General features: G+C 46.6%; 1 protein-coding gene and 1 long non-coding RNA gene across 2 annotated transcripts; one reads left to right on the plus strand and one right to left on the minus strand.

The window, feature by feature from the left end:
- Positions 1–1,222: 1,222 nt before the first annotated feature.
- On the plus strand, positions 1,223–21,186 carry LOC129842071 (uncharacterized). The gene is made up of 5 exons (XR_008757451.1): positions 1,223–1,346; positions 6,887–6,999; positions 7,131–7,264; positions 16,571–16,660; positions 18,940–21,186. It is a non-coding gene; the product is annotated as an uncharacterized LOC129842071 (long non-coding RNA).
- LOC129842070 (5,6-dihydroxyindole-2-carboxylic acid oxidase-like) lies at positions 5,787–19,291 on the minus strand. The gene is made up of 8 exons (XM_055910461.1): positions 18,934–19,291; positions 18,011–18,119; positions 16,553–16,766; positions 14,601–14,805; positions 8,865–9,032; positions 7,147–7,326; positions 6,867–7,013; positions 5,787–6,354 (listed from the first exon to the last, which is right to left on the minus strand). Exons 1-8 carry the CDS (start codon positions 19,289–19,291, stop codon positions 6,149–6,151), a joined length of 1,587 nt encoding a protein of 528 aa, XP_055766436.1. The 3' UTR covers positions 5,787–6,148.
- Positions 21,187–21,619: the final 433 nt, after the last annotated feature.

The raw sequence follows: 21,619 nt of genomic DNA on the forward strand, positions 1-21,619 counted from the left end.
GGATAAACACGTAAACACTCTACAGGACTTGGATAGACACTTAGACGCAATAAAGTTAAATAAAAGACTTACCATTTCTTGTCTTAGGAGTCGCATGTTGCTCTGCAGACTCGTGGTGTCGGACATGTCTTTGACACCTCCAGGTGAGTCCCACTTTTCTCTACCATCTGTATTCTCTTTCATCATCCGTCCATCCGGGGCAAAAGGAAACAGACTCTCTGGAATCTTCCGACCAATCTTTCTCTCTATCTCACTCAGATCCGTTGCGATGGTAATATCCATTACATAGGAAGTACACACTCTTCACCTGATAATAGTCCACGGTAATAGAATGTCATAGACTACTGTTACGCAAAGTTTTGCTGCTGCGGGCCACGCGTAATAACGCGGCAGAGATCTGGCTGCAACCGATGGAAAGATACAGACAAGAGTCATACCATTCGATTCCCTCTCGACGCCAGCTGACTTTAACGTCCTTTTTGAAAAGCGTTATCATCGAACATAAAGATAATGCATTAACACGCATTACATGTGGGAGAGGAGGAGATACATTTCCATGTGAGGAATTCCAGACGGCCAGTGCCAACCATAGGAATTCAGGTTACGTCATTCAGCCAGCCAGCCAGCCCTATAACTGTGGGAACGAAGCGTGGACTGACACTAAACTCGCGGAGTGAGTGTTCAACTGTGAGTAAACACTTGACTGACTTGACTTTAGAGGTGAGTCACCCCGCCCAACAACAGTGTGCTTAAACAAGGTGTCACGTTGCTCAATTTTTACACAATCTGCATACATTCTAGTAAGATTTAGGACATTTCAGCATTCATATCATATCAATATACATAATAATAATTATAATAATAAACATAATTGAATATTGGGCAAAAGTCAATTTCCCTAATGGCGTCACACCAGTCAATAACAATGCGCACTTGTGGCGTGCGACGTTCTTTGGCTGAATCATAGAGATAGATAGAGGACTCATCTTTGTATCTCTGTTATTATAGCAAATGTGACAGCATGGGAAACGCTATCTCTAATTTTAAAGTAGTCCATTTTCTTATTCACGATTGGCTGATCCTTCCCGATGACCTGGTTTGATATGACTCCAACAGGGTCACCAGGAGCGATCAGCCAATGAAGTTGGAAGTCCCACCCAGTTGACTACATTAAAATGGTGGAAGCCCTCAATGGCGCTACCTATGCTGTTTATAAGCCTATTGGCTACTAGAGGCCTCTATCATTCTCTATGGGCTGAGCATGGTGAAAACAGCTGTTCAGAAGCAGGAAATAGCTATGAGTTGGAACTGTTTGTTAGACCGCGCTAAACAACGACAAAAAACGAGTAAGTTGCAAACATATGGTCCCAATAAATATAGACCCCTATGTTAATAATAAGTATGTGTTTTCCTACTGAATTGTAGAATGTGGAAACTGTAACAAATGCAGAACAACTGTAAAAACCTAAACGCACTTTGGACTGTCACTGTAGATCCATTGTAGCCAATTGGGCTAGAGGAAGTCCTAAATAGCGATGTCACGTAGAGTAGCCTATCAATAAAACAAACGTACAAGTTGTAAATAGACAGGTTATATTAAGACGGGTATGTTTTAGTCCATGAACCGGTTATCAAAAGAGGAGAATTGGCATTTTTCTAAACTAAATGCGTATGTGATTTTTAGATACTGTCTACGGTCCACATCGTCACTGGCATTTGGAATATATTAGTTTTCTTATTAGCACGCGGCCTATTTTCATTTTAGTTGTTTTTCTTCCATTACTGTCACATAAAGCATTTTAATGTGGTGCCTTGGGTTCAGACTAGCAGCTACAATGCCTGTCTGGTGGGTGGTGCTGTGAAGCGTAGGACAGTATGCCTGTCTAATGGGTGGTGCTGTGAAGCGTAGGACAGTATGCCTGTCTAATGGGTGGTGCTGTGAAGCGCAGGACAGTATGCCTGTCTAATGGGTGGTGCTGTGAAGCGCAGGACAGTATGCCTGTCTGATGGGTGGTGCTGTGAAGCGCAGGACAGTATGCCTGTCTGATGGGTGGTGCTGTGAAGCGCAGGACAGTATGCCTGTCTGATGGGTGGTGCTGTGAAGCGTAGGACAGTATGTTCTCCACCGGAGGGCGCCCCATACACTGTTATGAAGGAACTACTATCGACAGTACGACAGTACTGGGATAAAAGGTGCCTGACCAGGTTCACTAATCCAGAGGCCCGTTTCCACAAAACCCCTCAGGGTCTCAGTCTCCGTGGATACGGGCCAAAGGGTAGTGAACGTTATGAAAACACAGACAAAGCCGCTCGGACACAGGTTTTCAAAACCAGTACAACTTTATTAGAAGAGGAAGAAGGAATTAAAACAGCATAAACTATAGATGGGTTTCTGGTTTAATAGCGCCCTAACCTAAATATAGTGCACTACTTTTGACCAGAACCCTATGGGTACACAAGGGCACCATTCCCTCTATAGCACAGGTGTCAAACTCATTCCATGGAGGGCCGAGTGTCTGCGGGTTTTCACTCCTCCCTTGTACTTGATTGATGAATTAACATCACTAATTAGTTAGGAACTCCCCACACCTGGTTGTCTAGGGCTTTATTGAAAGGAAAAACCAAAAACCTGCAGACACTAGGCCCTCCGTGGAATGAGTTTGACACCCCTGCTCTATAGTGTACTACTGTTGACCAGGGATCGTATGCTAAAGTAGTGCATTAGCCTAGTGGTAGTGCATTAGCCTAGTGGTAGTGCATTAGCATAGTGGTAGTGTATTAGCCTAGTGGTAGTACATTAGCCTAGTGGTAGTGCATTAGCCTAGTGGTAGTGCATTAGCCTAGTGGTAGTGCATTAGCCTAGTGGTAGTGTATTAGCCTAGTGGTAGTGCATTAGCCTAGTGGTAGTGCATTAGCATAGTGGTAGTGTATTAGCCTAGTGGTAGTGTATTAGCCTAGTGGTAGTACATTAGCCTAGTGGTAGTGTATTAGCCTAGTGGTAGTGCATTAGCCTAGTGGTAGTGCATTAGCCTAGTGGTAGTGCATTAGCCTAGTGGTAGTGCATTAGCCTAGTGGTAGTGCATTAGCCTAGTGGTAGTACATTAGCCTAGTGGTAGTGCATTAGCCTAGTGGTAGTGCATTAGCCTAGTGGTAGTGTATTAGCCTAGTGGTAGTGCATTAGCCTAGTGGTAGTGCATTAGCCTAGTGGTAGTGTATTAGCCTAGTGGTAGTACATTAGCCTAGTGGTAGTACATTAGCCTAGTGGTAGTGCATTAGCCTAGTGGTAGTGCATTAGCCTAGTGGTAGTGCATTAGCCTAGTGGTAGTGCATTAGCCCTAGTGGTAGTGTATTAGCCTAGTGGTAGTGTATTAGCCTAGTGGTAGTGCATTAGCCTAGTGGTAGTGCATTAGCCTAGTGGTAGTACATTAGCCTAGTGGTAGTGCATTAGCCTAGTGGTAGTGCATTAGCCTAGTGGTAGTGCATTAGCCTAGTGGTAGTGCATTAGCCTAGTGGTAGTGCATTAGCCTAGTGGTAGTGCATTAGCCTAGTGGTAGTGCATTAGCCTAGTGGTAGTGCATTAGCCTAGTGGTAGTGCATTAGCCTAGTGGTAGTACATTAGCCTAGTGGTAGTATATTAGCCTAGTGGTAGTGTATTAGCCTAGTGGTAGTGTATTAGCCTAGTGGTAGTGTATTAGCATAGTGGTAGTGCATTAGCCTAGTGGTAGTGCATTAGCGTAGTGGTAGTACATTAGCCTAGTGGTAGTGCATTAGCCTAGTGGTAGTGCATTAGCCTAGTGGTAGTGCATTAGCCTAGTGGTGGTGCATTAGCCTAGTGGTGGTGCATTAGCCTAGTGGTGGTGCATTAGCCTAGTGGTAGTGCATTAGCCTAGTGGTAGTGTATTAGCCTAGTGGTAGTGCATTAGCCTAGTGGTAGTGTATTAGCCTAGTGGTAGTGCATTAGCCTAGTGGTAGTACATTAGCCTAGTGGTAGTACATTAGCCTAGTGGTAGTGTATTAGCCTAGTGGTAGTGTATTAGCCCTAGTGGTAGTGTATTAGCCTAGTGGTAGTGTATTAGCCTAGTGGTAGTGTATTAGCGTAGTGGTAGTGTATTAGCATAGTGGTAGTGTATTAGCCTAGTGGTAGTGTATTAGCCTAGTGGTAGTGTATTAGCCTAGTGGTAGTGCATTAGCCTAGTGGTAGTGTATTAGCCTAGTGGTAGTGTATTAGCCTAGTGGTAGTACATTAGCCTAGTGGTAGTGTATTAGCCTAGTGGTAGTGCATTAGCCTAGTGGTAGTGTATTAGCCTAGTGGTAGTGTATTAGCCTAGTGGTAGTGTATTAGCCTAGTGGTAGTGTATTAGCCTAGTGGTAGTGCATTAGCCCTAGTGGTAGTGCATTAGCCCTAGTGGTAGTGCATTAGCCCTAGTGGTAGTACATTAGCGTAGTGGTAGTGCATTAGCCTAGTGGTAGTGTATTAGCGTAGTGGTAGTACATTAGCGTAGTGGTAGTGCATTAGCCTAGTGGTAGTGTATTAGCCTAGTGGTAGTGCATTAGCCTAGTGGTAGTGCATTAGCCTAGTGGTAGTGTATTAGCCTAGTGGTAGTGCATTAGCGTAGTGGTAGTACATTAGCCTAGTGGTAGTGTATTAGCCTAGTGGTAGTGTATTAGCCTAGTGGTAGTGCATTAGCCTAGTGGTAGTACATTAGCCTAGTGGTAGTGCATTAGCCTAGTGGTAGTACATTAGCCTAGTGGTAGTGCATTAGCCTAGTGGTAGTGCATTAGCCTAGTGGTAGTGCATTAGCCTAGTGGTAGTGCATTAGCGTAGTGGTAGTACATTAGCGTAGTGGTAGTGTATTAGCCTAGTGGTAGTGCATTAGCCTAGTGGTAGTGTATTAGCCTAGTGGTAGTGTATTAGCCTAGTGGTAGTGCATTAGCCTAGTGGTAGTGTATTAGCCTAGTGGTAGTGCATTAGCCTAGTGGTAGTGCATTAGCCTAGTGGTAGTGTATTAGCCTAGTGGTAGTGCATTAGCCTAGTGGTAGTGCATTAGCCTAGTGGTAGTGCATTAGCCTAGTGGTAGTGTATTAGCCTAGTGGTAGTGCATTAGCCTAGTGGTAGTGCATTAGCCTAGTGGTAGTGCATTAGCCTAGTGGTAGTGTATTAGCATAGTGGTAGTACATTAGCCTAGTGGTAGTGTATTAGCCTAGTGGTAGTGCATTAGCCTAGTGGTAGTGCATTAGCCTAGTGGTAGTGCATTAGCCTAGTGGTAGTGTATTAGCCTAGTGGTAGTGTATTAGCCTAGTGGTAGTGCATTAGCCCTAGTGGTAGTGTATTAGCCTAGTGGTAGTGCATTAGCCTAGTGGTAGTGCATTAGCCTAGTGGTAGTGCATTAGCCTAGTGGTAGTGTATTAGCCTAGTGGTAGTACATTAGCCTAGTGGTAGTACATTAGCCTAGTGGTAGTGTATTAGCCTAGTGGTAGTGTATTAGCCTAGTGGTAGTGCATTAGCCTAGTGGTAGTGTATTAGCCTAGTGGTAGTGTATTAGCATAGTGGTAGTGTATTAGCCTAGTGGTAGTGCATTAGCCTAGTGGTAGTGCATTAGCCTAGTGGTAGTGCATTAGCCTAGTGGTAGTGCATTAGCCTAGTGGTAGTACATTAGCCTAGTGGTAGTGCATTAGCCTAGTGGTAGTGTATTAGCCTAGTGGTAGTGCATTAGCCTAGTGGTAGTGTATTAGCCTAGTGGTAGTGCATTAGCCTAGTGGTAGTGTATTAGCCTAGTGGTAGTGCATTAGCCTAGTGGTAGTGCATTAGCCCTAGTGGTAGTGCATTAGCCTAGTGGTAGTACATTAGCCTAGTGGTAGTGCATTAGCCTAGTGGTAGTACATTAGCATTAGTATGTTGTTCTGCCCCTGAACAAGGCAGTTAACCCACTGTTCCCCTGAACAAGGCAGTTAACCCACTGTTCCCCTGAACAAGGCAGTTAACCCACTGTTCCCTTGTAGGCCGTCATTGTAAATAAGAATTTGTTCTTAACTGACTTGCCTAGTTAGATTAAGCTTCAACCAAAAATATTGTATAGGCTATGGTCCCTGGTCAAAAGTAGTGCACTACATAGGGAATAGGGTGCCGGTTGAGACGCACACTTGAACTCTACACTACAGACTGGCTCTTGTCCGTCCGTCTGTCGTCCTCCGAGTAGCGACGGAAGGTCTCCCCTAGCAACGGCTCCAGTCCCTCAGCCGAGCGGAAAGCGCGGGCACGCATAGCACAGGCGATGACCCCCGACACCACCGCAGCCACCAGCACCGCGGCGACGATCGCTATGGTGATGATCTCAGACAGCGTGTAGAGGCGAGCTGCGGGGGGTAAGAGAGAAAAGCAACAGTGAGCTAAATAATATATATATATGAGAACAGATGGATGTGCAGGCTTTTGCTCTATCCCTGCACTAGGGTTATCAATATTACAGTTAACAATTAGACTACAGTTACGTCCCAAATGGAGTCCTATTCTGGGAGTAGTCCACACTATATAGGGAATAGGTCTAAAGTAGTGCACTATATAGGGAATAGGGCCCTGGTCTAAAGTAGTGCACTATATAGGGAATAGGGCCCTGGTCTAAAGTAGTGCACTATATAGGGAATAGGGCCCTGGTCTAAAGTAGTGCACTATATAGGGAATAGGGTTCATTTGGAATATAACCATAGAGTTCAAAGGTCATACAGTCTCTGTGTATGACTCACTGTGCCGTGTGACCTAGGTTCTCTGTCTGTCTGCCTGTCTGCCTGTCTGTCTGTCTGTCTGTCTGTCTGTCTGTCTGTCTGTCTGTCTGTCTGTCTGTCTGTCTGTGTGTGTGTGTGTGACTCACTGGGCCATGTGACCTCGTAGGCGTATCCCAGGTTCTCGGGGGCTGTGACGAACATCTCAGCGTTGGTGACGGGGGGCCAGAAGGGAACCATGTTGAACTGTCTGTTGTGACCAATGGGAGCATTCTCCTCCGGGTACGCTGCCTCCCCTGGGGGACGACATGAACCTTAGCCTAGCACTGGCAGTGGCTGGGTGTTGGGTCTGCAGACGCTCTCCCCATTGGTCTGATTGAATGAATTGTTTTGTGTTCTGTGATTGGTTTCAGGTGTGACAGACTATACCTGGGGCGTGTCGGCTCAGCCACTCATCAAAGATGGCGTCAGTGAAGGTGTGGAGCAGGACAAAGATGGGGTCGTTAGGGGACAGGTGTGTCTGCCCTCCCGTCCCGTTGAGAAACAGGTGAGCCAGGTTATGGAGGCTGCGCACCACTGGGTCATAGCCACCCTGAGGGGCACTGTAGCCTGGAGGGAGGAGAGGGGAGGAAAGAGGAGGGGGGAGGAGAGAGAGGAGAGGGGGGAGGAGAGAGGCAGAGGAGAGGGAGGATAGAGGGGGAGGAGAGGGGTAGAGAGAGAAGAGGAGAGAGAGAGAGAGGAGAGGAGGGTTAGGAGGTTTGGGGTGGAGGTATGTGTCCTCTGGAGGAAGAGGAGAGGAGGGTAACGTGTGGGTCAGGATAGTGGGTTCAATTCCCGGGACCAACATACGCAAAATGTATACACCCATAACTGTAAGTCTCTATGGATAAAAGTGTCTGCTAAACGGGATGTATTATATCCTCACCCTCTACGGTGTTCCTGAATCCTCACCCTCTACGGTGTTCCTGAAACCTCACCCTCTGCGATGTTCCTGAATCTTCACCCTCTGCGGTGTTCCTGAATCCTCACCCTCTGCGGTGTTCCTGAATCATCACCCTCTACGGTGTTCCTGACTCCTCACCCTCTACGGTGTTCCTGACTCCTCACCCTCTACGGTGTTCCTGAATCCTCACCCTCTGCGGTGTTCCTGAATCCTCACCCTCTACGGTGTTCCTGAATCCTCACCCTCTACGGTGTTCCTGAATCCTCACCCTCTACGGTGTTCCTGAATCCTCACCCTCTACGGTGTTCCTGAATCCTCACCCTCTACGGTGTTCCTGAATCCTCACCCTCTACGGTGTTCCTGAATCCTCACCCTCTACGGTGTTCCTGAATCCTCACCCTCTACGGTGTTCCTGAATCCTCACCCTCTACGGTGTTCCTGACTCCTCACCCTCTACGATGTTCCTGAATCCTCACCCTCTACGGTGTTCCTGACTCCTCACCCTCTACGGTGTTCCTGAATCCTCACCCTTTACGGTGTTCCTGAATCCTCACCCTCTACGGTGTTCCTGAATCCTCACCCTCTACGGTGTTCCTGAATCCTCACCCTCTACGGTGTTCCTGAATCCTCACCCTCTACGGTGTTCCTGACTCCTCACCCTCTACGGTCTTCCTGAACCCTCACCCTCTACGGTGTTCCTGAATCCTCACCCTCTACGGTGTTCCTGAATCCTCACCCTCTACGGTGTTCCTGAATCCTCACCCTCTACGGTGTTCCTGAATCCTCACCCTCTACGGTGTTCCTGAATCCTCACCCTCTACGGTGTTCCTGAATCCTCACCCTCTACGGTGTTCCTGAATCCTCACCCTCTACGGTGTTCCTGAATCCTCACCCTCTACGGTGTTCCTGAATCCTCACCCTCTACGGTGTTCCTGACTCCTCACCCTCTACGGTGTTCCTGAACCCTCACCCTCTACGGTGTTCCTGAACCCTCACTCTCTACGGTGTTCCTGAATCCTCACTCTCTACGGTGTTCCTGAATCCTCACCCTCTACGGTGTTCCTGAATCCTCACCCTCTACGGTGTTCCTGACTCCTCACCCTCTACGGTCTTCCTGAACCCTCACCCTCTACGGTGTTCCTGAATCCTCACCCTCTACGGTGTTCCTGAATCCTCACCCTCTACGGTGTTCCTGAATCCTCACCCTCTACGGTGTTCCTGAAGCTCTCTGAAGAGGTGGAGTAGTACGGCGGGGTATCGAAGGTTTTCAGGTCCAGACAGTCCACTACATCCTGGGGTTCAGGCAGCCTCTGCACCATGGGCCGCGCCACGTTACCTGCTGGGTTCCTCCTGATGGGACTGGTCTCTGAATCTATAGGGTCATAGGTTAGGGGTCACAGGTCTCTGAATCTATAGGGGTCACATGTTAGGGGTCACAGGTCTCAATCTATAGGGTCATAGGTTAGGGGTCACAGGTCTCTGAATCTATAGGGGTCATATGTTAGGGGTATGTGGTCACAGGCCTCTGAATCTATAGGGTCATAGGTTAGGGGTATGGGGTCACAGGCCTCTGAATCTATAGGGTCATAGGTTAGGGGTCAGGGGTCACAGGTCTCTGAATCTATAGGGGTCATATGCTAGGGGTTATGGGTCACAGGTCTCTGAATGTATAGAGTCATAGCTTAGGGGTTATAGGTCACAGGTCTCTGAATCTATAGGGTCATAGGTTAGGGGTTAGGGGTCAGGTCTCTGAATCTATAGGGTCATAGGTTAGGGGTTAGGGGTCACAGGTCTCTGAATCTATAGGGGTCATAGGTTAGGGATCAGGGTTCACAGGTCTCTGAATCTATAGGGTTTAGGGGTCACAGGTCTCTGAATCTATAGGGGTCCTAGGTTAGGTGTCACAGGTCTCTGAATCTATAGGGGTCGTAGGTTAGGGGTCACAGGTCTCTGAATCTATAGGGGTCCTAGGTTAGGTGTCACAGGTCTCTGAATCTATAGGGGTCGTAGATTAGGGGTCACAGGTCTCTGAATCTATAGGGGTCGTAGGTTATGGGTCACAGGTCTCTGAATATATAGGGGTCGTAGGTTAGGGGTCACAAGTCTCTGAATCTATAGGGGTCGTAGGTTATGGGTCACAGGTCTCTGAATCTATAGGGGTCGTAGGTTAGGGGTCACAAGTCTCTGAATATATAGGGGTCGTAGGTTAGGGGTCACAAGTCTCTGAATCTATAGGGGTCGTAGGTTAGGGGTCACAGGTCTCTGAATCTATAGGGGTCCTAGGTTAGGGGTCACAGGTCTCTGAATCTATAGGGGTCATAGGTTAGGGGTCACAGGTCTCTGAATATATAGGGCACAGAGGGTTGACATGGCAAGAAGTATTTGACTAGTCTTTTAACTTCGGGATGGTCAACATCCACATTTAATATGCATTCATCTCAAATGGAACCCTATTTACTATATAATGCGCCTCTGTTGACAACAGTAGTGCACTAAGTAGTGCACTATAAAAGGAATAGGGCGGTTTTCCCTGGACTCCTTGGCTCTGTCTGGAAACGTAGGTTTAACTAGCCGTTAAACCCTTGATTCCTTCTGTCCTTGATTCCTTAATCATTCCTCACCTTCCTCCCAAAGGTCACTGGAGGAGGAGCTCCAAGGGGAAGAACCTTGATTGGATCCTTTCCTCCAATGAGCTTTGAGAGGGAGGCAAGGAATTTAGGAATCAAATCAAGGATTCAATGGTTAGTTATGTTTTCCCACTGGTTAGATCATGTGGTCACTGGTCAGGAAAATCTCTCTCGCACGCACACACACACAGACACACACACACACACACACACACACACACACACACGTGAGGAGATACTGCATAGCTGTGTGCTGTCCATCTGTCCATTTGAGTGTAAATCCTCTTGATCAAAGAGAACCAGTAGACGGGCAGACTTCTTCCTCCTTAGCCTCATAACGCCCATATTGGGAAATCACATGACCATAATAAGTTAACCACCCCCCCATATAAGGTGTTGTTCCCTGTATTTTTATTTATTTCACCTTTATTCAACCAGGTAGGCTAGTTGAGGACCATTTTTCATTTACAACTGTGACCTGGCCAAGATAAAGCAAAGCAGTGCGACAAAAACAACAACACAGAGTTACACATAAACAAACGTACACTCAATCAGGGGCGAAAATCTGATATCAACCTTGGAGGGGACAATTACATGAAATTTTCTCAGGAGCAATTCCTGAGGGGGACACCAAAAGTAGTGCTGTAACACATAGACTATGTTGTAATATGTTAAATGTATATTGAGGGACCATAATCACTACTACTGGATAATTGTTAGGTACAGTAGTTAACTGAAGGGTTGTCCCAACTTGTTTAAATCATTATAATACTACTAATAATAATAGTTATAGCAATGTTCCTTATCAGTGCAGTGTTCCTCTCTCTTGAAACGTTTGCAAGAGTTTGCGGTTCTATAAATTGTGGGTGTGGCTGATATGGTTTTGTGTCATCACTGAGGTAACTGGACGATGCTGTGCCACTGTCCCCTATACTGGTGCTGCTGGCAACAAGGGTGACACCTGGTCCTGCCGTGGCTGTGACACTGTCCTCAAGTCTCTCTCCTTGGCTCTTTCCTTTCACCACCCGCACTGACTCACAGTCTGTCTCCTAGAAAAGAAATAAGGTGTTTGCTGTACTCCTAACTACCGGTACCCAAAACTACACAATTAATCACAACAGCAATACCATTGCCTTAAACAAATCTTGGTTCAGTCACCAGTTTAAATTGAGAGTGGGGGTATTCATGGCATTTTCCAATTATGTCCCTATTTTACAAATCAAAAAAATTGAGAACCTTTCATAATGTTGCCAAACAAAGACTCAACAAACTTACCTGAGACTCCCTGTCTCTGCCAGTCTGTCCCTGCATATCTGTCCCCAGCTCTGCTGTCTGTGTGCCATCTGTTGCCTGCTCTGCCTAATGACATCATTGTGAAATATTTCCATTAGCATTTCACTTCTTTCTTATGAACATTTTATCAACTGGTCTTTGAGATATTAGGCTACTAGAGTTCTTACTTTGCGTTTTGGTGTACTGAAAAATACTCTGATGTCCGTCTTTTTACTTTTTTCTGACATTTTTCTACCTGGCTGGCTGGCTGACCGGTCTAGCTGCACACACACATTTACACAACACATGCTGCAACGTTTTGAAATTTTAACATAGTTTGTTTCATATTGGCAGGCTTCCAACAATAGCTGCATTTGCAAAGCTAGCGAGCACCAATTCCGTTTCTGTGGTGTTTGCTATAATCTTTGCTACCTGGTTAAAGGTGAAAAAAATAAAAAATTCACTAGCGACAATTTAGCTTTTGCAACGAGACCATTAAATATATTTACGACAATGGTATAAGAGAGTGTAGTTTTGTTCAGTTTGGACTTCAGTTTATCGCTAACCTTATCACAGGGACTTTGAAGCACTACAGCTGCATGCTAATCTTGGAATAAACTGACGATAGCAAATATTCCATCTTTGACGACGCCACATAAATGGAATAGGTACTAGCTAGCTTGATAGTTAATGTTTGCTTTAGTTTGCGCGCTAGCTCTGCAAATTCAGCTAGTGTGTGAACCCTGCAACATGAAAAAAATATATACATTGCTAAAGCGCGATTGACTGGATTACCTCACGTCAGTTACGTACATTGAGTGCCTTTCGGACAGTAGATACGAGCCCTCTATTACCTTGCCAGCTAAAGAACTGGCAGTGGATCAAACCATCGTGAGGCAAAGGGCGGGGGGGTCGCAATCTTGTGAAACTTAAAAACGCGCTATTAAGTGTCTATAATCAGTACAAGTGCTTTCATTGCGTATTATTAATATTATTGAAATTACATAGTTATGTTTACAGTGATATATTAGGGGGGACAAATCATATTTTCCCCAGGATGGGGGGGTCGTGTCCCCCCCGTCCCCCATGGGATTTCTGCCTATGCACTCAATAATACAGTAGAAAAATAAGTCTATGTACAATGTATACTGAGGTAAAGAGGATCAGATAGGAGACAGACTGGACAGCTACTAGATATCACTCCTCTCATGTTCTGTCAGGTCACACACTGTCACTCCTCTCATGTTCTGTCAGGTCACACACTGTCACTCCTCTCATGTTCTGTCAGGTCACACACCCTCACTCCTCTCATGTTCTGTCAGGTCACACACTGTCACTCCTCATGTTCTGTCAGGTCACACACCCTCACTCCTCATGTTCTGTCAGGTCACACACTGTCACTCCTGTCATGTTCTGTCAGGTCACACACCCTCACTCCTCTCATGTTCTGTCAGGTCACACACTGTCACTCCTCTCATGTTCTGTCAGGTCACACACTGTCACTCCTCTCGTGTTCTGTCAGGTCACACACTGTCACTCCTCTCGTGTTCTGTCAGGTCACACACTGTCACTCCTCTCATGTTCTGTCAGGTCACACACCCTCACTCCTCTCATGTTTTGTCAGGTCACACACAGTCACTCCTCTCATGTTCTGTCAGGTCACAATTCTGACTCATTTCTCCCCATCGATGCAATTTTGAATCTCTAGGAAATTGTAGGACATTTACTGAGACAAAAGTAGGGAGGAAGTGAGTGTTGTAATCTGGCCCAGATTATGCATACCAACCAGACTAATCTCCTAATCTGGAGTCATGTGAATGTAGATTATACTACTGGTTCCTTAGTCCAGACCTTCAGAACCCTGTTGTTCATTGTGTCTTAGTTATAATTCCTTCCAAAGCCCAGAGAAATCACTAGCCAGCACTACTTCTAACAGGTCCAACCAAAACCACTGTTATAGATGGTTCCCATTATCCAGAGTGGCACAGTCTGGGGTTAGTTACTGTCACTTTCCCTGCCCCAGATCAATCTCTGGTTAGTTACTGTCAGTTTCCCTGCCCCAGATCAGTCTGGGGTTAGTTACTGTCAGTTTCCCTGCCCCAGATCAGTCTCTGGTTAGTTACTGTCAGTTTCCCTTCCCCAGATCAGTCTCTGGTTAGTTACTGTCAGTTTCCCTGCCCCAGATCAGTCTGGGGTTAGTTACTGTCAGTTTCCCTGCCCCATATCAGTCTGGGGTTAGTGACTGTCAGTTTCCCTGCCCCAGATCAGTCTGGGGTTAGTGACTGCCAGTTTCCCTGTCCCAGATCAGTCTGGGGTAAGTTACTGTCAGTTTCCCTGCCCCAGATCAGTCTCTGGTTAGTTACTGTCAGTTTCCCTGCCCCAGATCAGTCTCTGGTTAGTTACTGTCAGTTTCCCTGCCCCATATCAGCCTGGGGTTAGTTACTGTCAGTTTCCCTGACTCAGATCAGTCTCTGGTTAGTTACTGTCAGTTTCCCTGCCCCAGATCAGTCTGGGGTTAGTGACTGTCAGTTTCCCTGCCCCATATCAGCCTGGGGTTAGTTACTGTCAGTTTCCCTGACTCAGATCAGTCTCTGGTTAGTGACTGTCAGTTTCCCTGTCCCAGATCAGTCTGGGGTTAGTGACTGTCAGTTTCCCTGTCCCAGATCAGTCTGGGGTTAGTTACTGTCAGTTTCCCTGCCCCAGATCAGTCTGGGGTTAGTTACTGTCAGTTTCCCTGCTCCAGATCAGTCTGGGGTTAGTTACTGTCAGTTTCCCTGCCCCAGATCAGTCTGGGGTTAGTTACTGTCAGTTTCCCTGCCCCAGATCAGTCTGGGGTTAGTTACTGTCAGTTTCCCTGCTCCAGATCAGTCTGGGGTTAGTTACTGTCAGTTTCCCTGACTCAGATTTAGCCTAGTGCTGTACTAGAAAAGCGAGCTCAGTCTCCATAGCAGAGGGTTAGTAAAAAGGGTTAGTCATCACTGTTACAGATGGTTCCCAGAGTGTCGTAGTGTTTACAAGATGTTAGGACATATCATGCTCACTGTTACAGATGGTTCCCAGAGTGTCGTAGTCCTCCACACTCTCACAGATCACCCTCCACTGGGAGAAGACAGAGTTGGGGCTGAGGCTGTTCATATCGAAGGCAGACCTGGCTCCTAGGAGGTCGTCAGTACACACGTCACACTCACTGCCGCCGATGGCAAAGTTCCAGTAGGGGAGGGCAAAGGTGGCATCACCCAGCATGTCCTGGAGAGATGGAGAGATGGATGGATGGATGGATAGAGAGATGGATGGATGGATGGGGAGATAGAGAGATGGATGGATGGATGGGGAGATAGAGAGATGGATGGGGAGATGGAGAGATGGATGAATGGATTGGGAGATAGAGAGATGGATGGAGGGATGGAGAAATGGAGAGATGGATGGGGAGATAGAGAGATGGATGAATGGATGGGGAGATGGAGAGATGGATGAATGGATGGGGAGATAGAGAGATGGATGGAGGGATGGGGAGATGGAGAGATGGATGAATGGATTGGGAGATAGAGGGATGGAGAAATGGAGAGATGGATGGAGGGATGGAGAAATGGAGAGATGGATGGAGGGATGGGGAGATAGAGAGATGGATGAATGGATGGGGAGATGGAGAGATGGATGAATGGATGGGGAGATAGAGAGATGGATGGGGAGATGGAGAGATGGATGAATGGATTGGGAGATGGATGGAGGGATGGAGAAATGGAGAGATGGATGGAGGGATGGAGAGATGGATGGAGGGATGGGGAGATAGAGAGATGGATGGAGGGATGGGGAGATGGAGAGATGGATGAATGGATGGGGAGATAGAGAGATGGATGGAGGGATGGGGAGATGGAGAGATGGATGAATGGATTGGGAGATAGAGAGATGGATGGAGGGATGGAGAAATGGAGAGATGGATGGAGGGATGGAGAAATGGAGAGATGGATGGAGGGATGGGGAGATGGATGGGGAGATGGAGAGATGGATGAATGGATTGGGAGATAGAGAGATGGATGGAGAAATGGAGAGATGGATGGAGGGATGGAGAGATGGATGGAGGGATGGGGAGATAGAGAGATGGATGAATGGATGGGGAGATGGAGAGATGGATGAATGGATGGGGAGATAGAGAGATGGATGGAGGGATGGGGAGATGGAGAGATGGATGAATGGATTGGGAGATAGAGAGATGGATGGAGGGATGGAGAAATGGAGAGATGGATGGAGGGATGGAGAAATGGAGAGATGGATGGAGGGATGGGGAGATAGAGAGATGGATGAATGGATGGGGAGATGGAGAGATGGATGAATGGATGGGGAGATAGAGAGATGGATGGAGGGATGGGGAGATGGATGGAGGGATGGAGAGATGGATGGAGGGATGGGGAGATGGAGAGATGGATGGAGGGATGGGGAGATGGAGAGATGGATGAATGGATGGGGAGATAGAGAGATGGATGGAGGGATGGGGAGATGGAGAGATGGATGGAGGGATGGGGAGATGGAGGGATGGGGAGATGGAGGGATGGGGAGATGGAGAGATGGATGGAGAAATGGAGAGATGGATGAATGGATGGGGAGATGGAGAGATGGAGGGATGGGGAGATGGAGAGATGGATGGATGAAGGGGGAAGACATATATGGTAAGGATCAATATTACAGTTTATAACCCCTGCTTGGCTGAATAGTTGATTCTGATTGGTCGAGAGAGGGTTTGACAATGTTTGAATATATGGTAGTATTGAACACACACACACACACACACACACACACACACACACACACACACACACACACACACACACACACACACACACACACACACACACACACACACACACACACACACACACACACACACTCTCTCTCTCTCTTCTCTATCTCACATACACTCTCTCTTTTCTCTTTCACACACATACACAGTCGTTTCTCTCTCACACACATACACTCCGTACCCACTTCTCTCACTCGCCTGCATATCTCTCTCCAGCTGCAGCAGGTGGAACCTGTGCCAGGTGACGAATCCCGGGCCTTCGTGAGAAAAGTCCACACCCCCAAAGCTAGCCTGCCCCGCCCCCATGTAGGTCTTGCTGACAGAGTAGTAGTGTGTCCACACAAAGTAGTTATAGATGGAGATGTTGTCAAACTGAGGGGTGTTACCGTCCGGACCATACACTTCCTGGTAACTGTAGAGAGATGAGGATTTACCAATGGCAATGTGGCAAAGTGGAGTTTAATGCACAACCAAGCTCCCATCCAATTCTCTAACTCTAGCCTCTAATTCTATAACCTCTAGCCTCCAATTCTCTTACCTCTAGACTCCAATTCTCTAACCTCTAGCCTCCAATTCTCTAACCTCTAGCCTCCAAATCTCTTACCTCTAGCCTCCAAATCTCTTACCTCTAGCCTCCAATTCTCTTACCTCTAGACTCCAATTCTCTAACCTCTAGCCTCCAATTCTCTAACCTCTAGCCTCCAAATCTCTTACCTCTAGCCTCCAAATCTCTTACCTCTAGCCTCCAATTCTCTAACCTCTAGCCTCCAATTCTCTAACCTCTAGCCTCCAATTCTCTAACCTCTAGCCTCCAATTCTCTAACCTCTAGCCTCCAATTCTCTTACCTCTAGCTTCCAATTCTCTAACCTCTAGCCTCCAATTCTCTTACCTCTAGCCTCCAATTCTCTTACCTCTAGCCTCCAATTCTCTTACCTCTAGCCTCCAATTCTCTTACCTCTAGCCTCCAATTCTCTTACCTCTAGACTCCAATTCTCTTACCTCTAGCCTCCAATTCTCTAACCTATAGCCTCCAATTCTCTTACCTATAGCCTCCAATTCTATAACCTCTAGCCTCCAATGCTCTAACCTCTAGCCTCCAATTCTCTAACCTATAGCCTCCACTTCTCTAGCCTCCAATTCTATAACCTCTAGCCTCCAATGCTCTTACCTCAAGACTCAAATACTCTAACCTCTAGACTCCAATTCTCTTACCTCTAGACTCCAATTCTCTTACCTCTAGCCTCCAAAACTCTAACCTCTAGCCTCCAAAGCTCTCCAATTCTATAACCTCCAATTCTCTTACCTCTAGCCTCCAAACTCTAGCCTCCAAATCTATAATCTCAAGCCTCCAATTCTCTAGCCTCCAAACTCTAGCCTCCAATTCTCTAGCCTCCAACCTCTAGCCTCCAATTCTCTAACCTCTAGTCTCTAACCTCTAGCCTCTAACCTCTAGCCTTCAACCTCTAGCCTCCAATTCTCTTACCTCTAGCCTCTAATACTCTAATCTCTATCCTCCAGTTCTCTAACAAATGAGATTATATTTGATTTAAACAGATGAGTGGTAATGAAGTATCAGTTATTTGGTTCCGATGCACAATCAGATCGAAGCAATCGATCTCCGATCATTAAGATCACAGCACCATCAAACTGGTTACCGTCGTGTGCAGATGACCAGGTCAGGGTGGACGGTCCTTTTGGCCTGGTCCAGAGAGTTCACAAACGCCTGCTTCTCTGCTGAACTCATCTGCATCACATTCCGCCTGACTGGAGGGAGGGAGGGAAGCAGGGAGGGAGGGAGGGAGGGAAGCAGGGAGGGAGGGAAGCAGGGAGGGAGGGAAGCAGGGAGGGAGGGAGGGAGGGAAGCAGGGAGGATGGAGGGAAGCAGGGAGGATGGAGGGAGGGAGGGACGTATGGGGGAGGGAGGGAAGCAGGGAGGGAGGGAAGCAGGGAGGATGGAGGGAGGGAGGGACGTATGGGGGAGGGAGGGAAGCAGGGAGGGAGGGAGGGAAGCAGGGAGGATGGAGGGGGGAGGGACGTATGGGGGAGGGAGGGAAGCAGGGAGGGAGGGAGGGAAGCAGGGAGGATGGAGGGAGGGAGGGACGTATGGGGGAGGGAGGGAAGCAGGGAGGGAGGGAGGGAGGGAAGCAGGGAGGATGGAGGGAGGGAGGGACGTATGGGGGAGGGAGGGAAGCAGGGAGGATGGAGGGAGGAAGCAGGGAGGGAAGCAGGGAGGATGGAGGGGAGGGAAGCATTGGGGGATGGAGGGAAGCAGGGAGGATGGAGGGAGGGAAGCATGGAGGATGGAGGGAGGGAAGCATGGAGGGAGGGAGGGAGAAGAAAGGAGGGAAGAAGTGAGGGAGATTGAGAGGAGGGAGGGAGAGGGAGGGAAATAAAGAAGGGAGAGAGCGATGCATCAAATATTGTACATTAGAAACTGTAGATGGTCCCTGATAAAGAAATACATGGATGTATGAAGAAAACCTAGAATAAATATATTTATTATCAATTTCTTTTTTAAAGGAAGTAGGAAAGAGACAATATCCAATCAGATAAATAAATACACCTCCCTGTCTCTTACCCACAGATATCCTCTGATCACAGTTAGATCCGGTGAGTCCATGTCGGCACCGGCCACAGTTATACCCCGCAAAGTTCCCGTTACACCGGCACGTCCGGTTAAAGAACCTTAACGGCCAGTGCTCCCGGTCGTCCCGGCCATCATGTGGGTACTGGGGGCCGTGGCGGTGGCTGTCGGCAGCTACGGACACACACTGACCCCTCCCTGTGGCAGAACCACACTCGTCACCCAGGGCTCCAGCGGGAGAGGGGCAGCACTGGCCGCTCCGTAGCCCCACTGAGGTGACACATTCTCTGGGAAACTGTGCCAGGGTCCATGGGGTCAGGCCCAGCACCACCAGGAGACCCAGCCAACACATACTGGAGATGGAGGAGAGAGAAAAAGGCCGTCTTTATTCGTTTTTGAAAGAAAGACAGTTTTTTATTCATTTGTGTGTGTGTGTAATGTTAACTGTTAATTCGTGACTGTTGATTTAACTTGTTTTGGCAATGTAAACATATGTTTTCAATGCCAATAAAGGTCCTTTGAATTTAAATTGAATTTAGAGATAGAGACAAAGTGGCAGAGCAGAGGAGAGAGAGAGAGAGAGATCGAGATCATTATAACACTGTATATATACGTAATATGACATTTGAAATGTCTTTATTCTTTTGGAACTTCTGTGTGTAATGTTTACTCTAAATTTGTATTGTTTATTTCACTTTTGTTTATTATATTCTTCAATTTCTTTGGCAATGTAAACATATGTTTCCATTGCCAATAAAGCCATTGAATTGAGAGAGGAAGTGAGAGAGACAGAGGAGAGCGTCAACAGGGATATGCATCAACAGAAACCTTGGGAAAATCCTCTGCGTTATCATTAATAGCAGACTAGTACATTTCCTCAGTGAAAACAATGTACTGAGCAAGTGTCAAATTGTTTTTTTTACCAAATTATTATACAACAGACCATGTATTCACCCTGCACACCCTAATTGACAACCAAACAAATCGAAACAAAGGCAAGTCTTCTCATGCTTTGCTGATTTCAAAAAAGCCTCAATTTGGCATGAGGGTCTGCTATACAAACGACATTATAAAATCCATGTACACAAACAAGTGTTTTTTGGGGGGGGGTCTGGCTAAAAATACTTGAATCAGTCATAGAGCCCATTGCCCTTTATGGTTGTGAGGTCTGGGGTCCGCTCACCAACCAAGAATTTACAATTTACAACACCAAATTGAGACTCTGCATGTAAAATTCAGCAAAAATATCCTTTGTGTACATCGTAAAACACCAAATAATTCATGCAGAGCAGAATTAGGCCGATACCCACTAATTATCAAAATCCAGAAAAGAGACCTTAAATTCTACAACCACCTAAAAGGAAGCGATTCCTAAACCTTCCATAACAAAGCCATCACCTACAGAGAGATGAACCTGGAGAAGAGTCCCCTAAGCAAGCTGGTCCTAGGGCTCTATTCACAAACACAAACACACCCCACAGAGCCCCAGGACAACAGCACAATTAGACCCAACCAAATCATGAGAAAACAAAAAGATAATTACTTGACACATTGGAAAGAATTTACAAAAAAACTGAGGAAACTAGAATGCTATTTGGCCCTAAACAGAGAGTACACAGTGGCAGAATACCTGACCACTGTGACTGACCCAAACTTAAGGAAAGCTTTGACTATGTACAGACTCAGTGAGCATAGCCTTGCTATTGAGAAAGGCCGCCGTAGGCAGACCTGGCTCTCAAGAGAAGACAGGCTATGTGCACACTGCCCACAAAATGAGGTGGAAACCGAGCTGCACTTCCTAACCTCCTGCCCAATGTATGACCATATTAGAGACACATATTTCCCTCAGATCACACAGATCCACAAAGAATTCGAAAACAAATCCAATTTTGATAAACTCCCATATCTACTGGGTGAAATTCCACAGTGTGCCATCACAGCAGCAAGATGTGTGACCTGTTGTCACAAGAAAAGGGCAACCAGTGAAGAACAAACACCATTGTAAATACAACCCATATTTATGCTTATTTATTTTCCCTTTTGTACTTTAACCATTTGTACATCGTTACAACACTGTATATATACATAATATGACATTTGTAATGTCTTTATTCTTTTAGAACTTCTGCGAATGTAATGTTTACTGTTTATTTTTAATGTTTATTTCACTTTTGTTTATTATCTACTTCACTTGCTTTGGCAATGTTAACATACGTTTCCCATGCCAATGAAGCCCCTTGAATTGAATTGAATTGAGAGACAGAGAGAGACAGAGAGAGAGAGAGAGAGAGAGACAGAGAGAGACAGAGAGAGACAGAGAGAGACAGAGAGAGACAGAGAGACAGAGAGAGAGAGAGAGAGACAGAGAGAGAGAGAGAGAGACAGAGAGACAGAGAGAGAGAGAGAGACAGAGAGAGACAGAGAGAAAGATGTAGTTAGAGAGTTGAAACAAAGGCTGGTCCATTGAGTGCCAAGCCCAGCTCAGCCTAGACTCCCCATCAGATATCAGATTACACAAAGGATTGGAGATGTGTTCTTGTACAAATGTATACCAGCTCCAGCAAATCTCTTTTATCTCTGAAATCAACCATTCTCTTTGTTATAATTCCCTTTATGATTCCCAATAATTCCCTTTCCCTCCGAATAACTTATCGAGCCAAAGAAAACAAACAAGTTCTAC

This window comes from Salvelinus fontinalis, unplaced genomic scaffold (assembly GCF_029448725.1).
Source record: "Salvelinus fontinalis isolate EN_2023a unplaced genomic scaffold, ASM2944872v1 scaffold_0010, whole genome shotgun sequence".
Taxonomy (NCBI): Eukaryota; Metazoa; Chordata; class Actinopteri; order Salmoniformes; family Salmonidae; genus Salvelinus; species Salvelinus fontinalis.

What these genes read in the sequence shown, in the direction of transcription:
- LOC129842070 (XM_055910461.1), bottom strand. Translation starts at nt 19,291, where the DNA reads ATGTGTTGGCTGGGTCTCCTGGTGGTGCTGGGCCTGACCCCATGGACC. An exon ending in AGCTGGAGAGAGATATGCAG is followed by an intron (nt 14,806 to 16,552) that starts GCGAGTGAGAGA and finishes CCATCTCTCCAG; the next exon opens with GACATGCTGGGTGATGCCAC. An exon ending in TCTGGGAACCATCTGTAACA is followed by an intron (nt 9,033 to 14,600) that starts GTGAGCATGATA and finishes ATGACCCTATAG; the next exon opens with ATTCAGAGACCAGTCCCATC.